Below are 3794 nucleotides of genomic sequence, written 5' to 3'. Positions count from 1 at the left end.
TGATTTTCGATCGCATAAACTATTAAAAATATTATTTTTGATCGTATATAGTGAACCACCGCTTATAATTGTTAAAATAAAATAAATTTAAACGGATATGGATAATTATCCATTAACCCGCTTCACTCGAAGGATATGGATATGGATGGATGAAAAGTAAAAAAAATAAATGGATATGGATATGGATATGGATACGGCCTCACCCGATCCATATCCGATCCATTGCCATCGCTAGTGTAGGGTATCTCTAGGGAAATTAAAGAAAGATTCCAAGTATATACGGAGTAACTTTTAGTGTAGAAGGGCAAATATATACCGATTAACTTTTAGTGAAAGGTTGCATAAATGTCAACAATTTATATTTTGCAAGACACTTGTCATCTCTCCCGAGCTAACAAGAAGGATACGACACGCAGCTCTTCACCTTCATCTCTCTCTCTCTAAAAAAAAGGGTAAAACCGTCTTCAACTTCTACACTCGTTAGAAGATATTTCTCTCTATTTTGTTTTATTATTTCATTTTCAGTTTTCTGTTATTAAAAGCTTTGATTTTTATATCTTACCATAACGTGATTGGTCTAAACTTTTTGTGGGTTGTCATGTTTCTTGCTTATGGATCCAGATCTGTATGTTTCTTAACTTATTTGAGTTAAATAATAAATAAATTTATGATCTTTCTTTGTTAAGTATAGCTACAATCATGTTTAAGAATAATAAAGAAAAAGGAAAGCACAAATTACTTTGATTGTGATTTTTGATTGTAATTTGCTAAGCTAATCTTTTTTTCAGTAACTTGATGGTGTATAGGTGTAGATATTGCTGGTGGTTATTTTGACTATAATAGAGATCATAAAACTTCAATTTATTAAATTCATATATTTTGTACTAGGTTTAATTAGAAAATTGGCATCAAAATTGGTATTTGATTGTACTAGGTTTAATTAGATAATGTGTTTGTCCAAATTGATGATAAAATATATAACTCAACCTTCACTTAGAAGTCAAACTTGAGGTTCATTCACATGGAGGCATCATTACAATTTTATTCTGCACTTTTTAATGATTTTGTACTGCTTTTCTATACTTTGTATCTGGACATCCTTCTGCATATCCTAGTTATTTTAAAATTCAATTAAATAATATATAATTGAAATTGAAATTATTTTAAAATTCTTGTTCTTACTTTATTGAGAAACTCACTTGCTTTACCTTGATGGATTTTTGTTGATGTATAGAAATCAAGACAAAATATGGATACTGGCTGTTTATGATTTGAAGGATGAGTTCATTTATCAACTTCAAGAACTTTAGTGACACATTACAACCAGATCCCAACGTTGGTATACCAATGTTGGCGAATTCAAATTCACCGTTGACACGACAGTCTTCTATCTACTCGTTGACTTTTGATGAGCTACAGAACAGTCTAGGAGGTGGTGGGAAGGATTTTGGATCAATGAATATGGATCAACTTTTGAAAAATATTTGGAGTGCTGAAGAAACTCAAGCAATGGCATCAACCTCTAATTTTGGTGCTGATCGAGATGTCCAAAATAATGCGAATAATAATAGTATGCAAAGACAAGGATCTTTGACATTACCAAGAACACTTAGCCAGAAAACGGTTGATGAAGTATGGCGAGAATTATTTAAAGCGGCTAGTAATGGTGGTGACGTTAAGGATGGTGATTTGGTGGGTCAAAGTCAAACCAATTTACAGCCACAACAAAGGGAACCCACTTTAGGTGAGATCACACTTGAGGATTTTCTACTGAAAGCAGGAGTTGTACCAGAAACTAACCAAAGTCAAACGGCTGGAACCTCGTATTTTAATAACGCTTCACACCAGAATGTTGAAAACAGTAGTTTCATTTTCGGGTTTCAACAACAAGCGGCTCACACAAATGGACCAAAAGTTAACCAAATAACAGACAGTAAAAATGTAAACCTGCAGCCCAAACTAAAACCAAAACCACAGTCCATTTTTCCTAAGCAAGCTGCTTTGGACTTTACCGCACCGTTGACTGGTCAACTGGCTAGCCCAATAGGGAAATCTGAGCATCTGGTAAAGACTAATGTGGTTCAAGCTAGTGAAGTAGAGAGTGGAGTGGCGAATGTTAAGATAACGGGCGGTATTGTGGGACCATCTCCACAAAATTTGATTCCTAAAAGTAAATTTGAGTCAACTCCGTCACCACAGTTTTATGCATTTGGTGAAGGTGGTTTGCGTGGAAAAAAAAGTGGTACTTTAGAGAAAGTTGTGGAAAGAAGGCGGAGGAGAATGATTAAAAACAGGGAATCTGCTGCACGATCAAGGGCTCGAAAGCAGGTTAATTTCTTGCATCACTTGACATCCCATATTTTAATCTTAAGTGATTAATATATAACGGTTAGTAATTAGTTCATAACATTGTGTCTGCTACTCTCGTTAATGGGTCGATTTAGGTCGTGTTTGTTTATGTCAATTAATTGGTAAAAGTAGCTAAAATCTATTATTAATGCTTACAATGGTACATCCACCTAAATGGACCTGACCCAGCCTGTTTCAACTAGTACTAAATTCTTATTTTTTTCAACCTGTCGATCCGCCCATCTTGCCACCTAGCTTTTCTTTTCTTCTTTTAATGGCCTTGCCTTCTCTATCAATGATCCCATGATTAAATCCTACAGGCCTATACTTTGGAGTTGGAAGCTGAAGTTGCAAAACTTAAAGAACTCAACCACGAGTTACTAAAAAAACAGGTACATATAATTTTTATATTTATTTGTTATACTATTCATGAATTTAGTTGAATCATTGTCATAATCTGTATTATTTATTGGTTGTCACTGCAGGAAGAGATCATGGAGATGCAGAACAATCAGGTAATTGTTACAGTGTTCATAACCCCTGAATCATGGTAGAAGTAATTAGTAGCTCACAGTTTTACATCACTGTTCACTTATCTATGTTGACGTTTAGATTCAAACTAACTGCTTTATGTAGTCAAATTCTAGTTGTACAGGTGCATTTTTCCTAGGGCAGAAAGTTTTCTTGGATTTTTATTTATATTTTTTTACTTATAAGATTAGTATCGGTAAGAGTTAATCACTTGTAATCAAACCTTTTGATGTTAGTTGAGGATTGTTTGACTCCATAAAGTCGTCCCCTTCTAGAGTACAAAAGTTATAAGTTACACTGCTAAATGGTGACCAACTTAACTGAAAGTTATGTTAATTTTACAGGTTGTTGAGAAGATGAAAGTGCGATGGGGAAGTAAAAGACTATGCTTACGAAGAACGTTGACCGGACCATGGTAGACTAAATTATATAACGATGGTAGATTATGTGTAGGGTGAACGGGATCACGTAATAGTTGGATATTTGGGTATGTTTATATTATTATATACATATACATATATACATATAGGTTTGCAATCTTGTTAACTGTGGCTGACTGTGTGTGTATGTATAAGACCGGTTCAACAAGCACATGATGCTGTGAGCAACTTATTTTTGAGAGGCATTCTGTTCGTAAGTTATGTGGATCGAACGTAATGAATCTTTGTTTGCATGCTTGTTTGGTTTACAATCTTTGTAAAACTATCGTCTTTTATAAAGATATATGTGATGTTATCATGTTGCAAATTATAAGAACTTACCGTTACTGTCTAACAATATCAATAACTTGCACGGTTATGCATGAATTAAATAATTCTTAAAATAAATTCAAAATAATTTCTAAATAAATTTCTACCATTTGATGTAAAAAAAAATGCTTTGTTGACTTCATAAACTCCGCCCTTTTTAGTTTG

At 33.7% G+C, this 3794-nt stretch overlaps 1 protein-coding gene across 2 annotated transcripts; it reads left to right on the top strand.

Annotated features, from left to right (window-relative positions):
- The first annotated feature begins 347 nt into the window (after positions 1-347).
- Positions 348-3477, top strand: LOC139851461 (bZIP transcription factor 46-like). Of its 2 annotated transcripts, XM_071840505.1 has the most exons (5): positions 348-452; positions 1235-2328; positions 2670-2741; positions 2835-2864; positions 3225-3477. In XM_071840505.1, exons 2-5 carry the CDS (start codon positions 1279-1281, stop codon positions 3297-3299), a joined length of 1227 nt encoding a protein of 408 aa, XP_071696606.1. In that variant the 5' UTR covers positions 348-452; positions 1235-1278; the 3' UTR covers positions 3300-3477. The 2 variants fall into 2 exon arrangements, with proteins under 2 accessions (XP_071696606.1, XP_071696607.1); XM_071840506.1 differs by lacking the exons at positions 2670-2741; positions 2835-2864.
- Positions 3478-3794: the final 317 nt, after the last annotated feature.

Source organism: Rutidosis leptorrhynchoides, chromosome 6 (assembly GCF_046630445.1).
Source record: "Rutidosis leptorrhynchoides isolate AG116_Rl617_1_P2 chromosome 6, CSIRO_AGI_Rlap_v1, whole genome shotgun sequence".
In the NCBI taxonomy this organism is placed as follows: Eukaryota; Viridiplantae; Streptophyta; class Magnoliopsida; order Asterales; family Asteraceae; genus Rutidosis; species Rutidosis leptorrhynchoides.
Note: the sequence above shows the minus strand (reverse complement) of the source record. Positions and strands in the feature narration are given on the sequence as shown.

Bases quoted from the DNA above. Each gene is read 5' to 3' on its own strand.
- LOC139851461 (XM_071840505.1), top strand. From the start codon at position 1,279: ATGAGTTCATTTATCAACTTCAAGAACTTTAGTGACACATTACAACCA. The intron at 2,742-2,834 runs GTACATATAATT...TTGTCACTGCAG, and splicing joins ACGAGTTACTAAAAAAACAG to GAAGAGATCATGGAGATGCA. The intron at 2,865-3,224 runs GTAATTGTTACA...TTAATTTTACAG, and splicing joins TGGAGATGCAGAACAATCAG to GTTGTTGAGAAGATGAAAGT.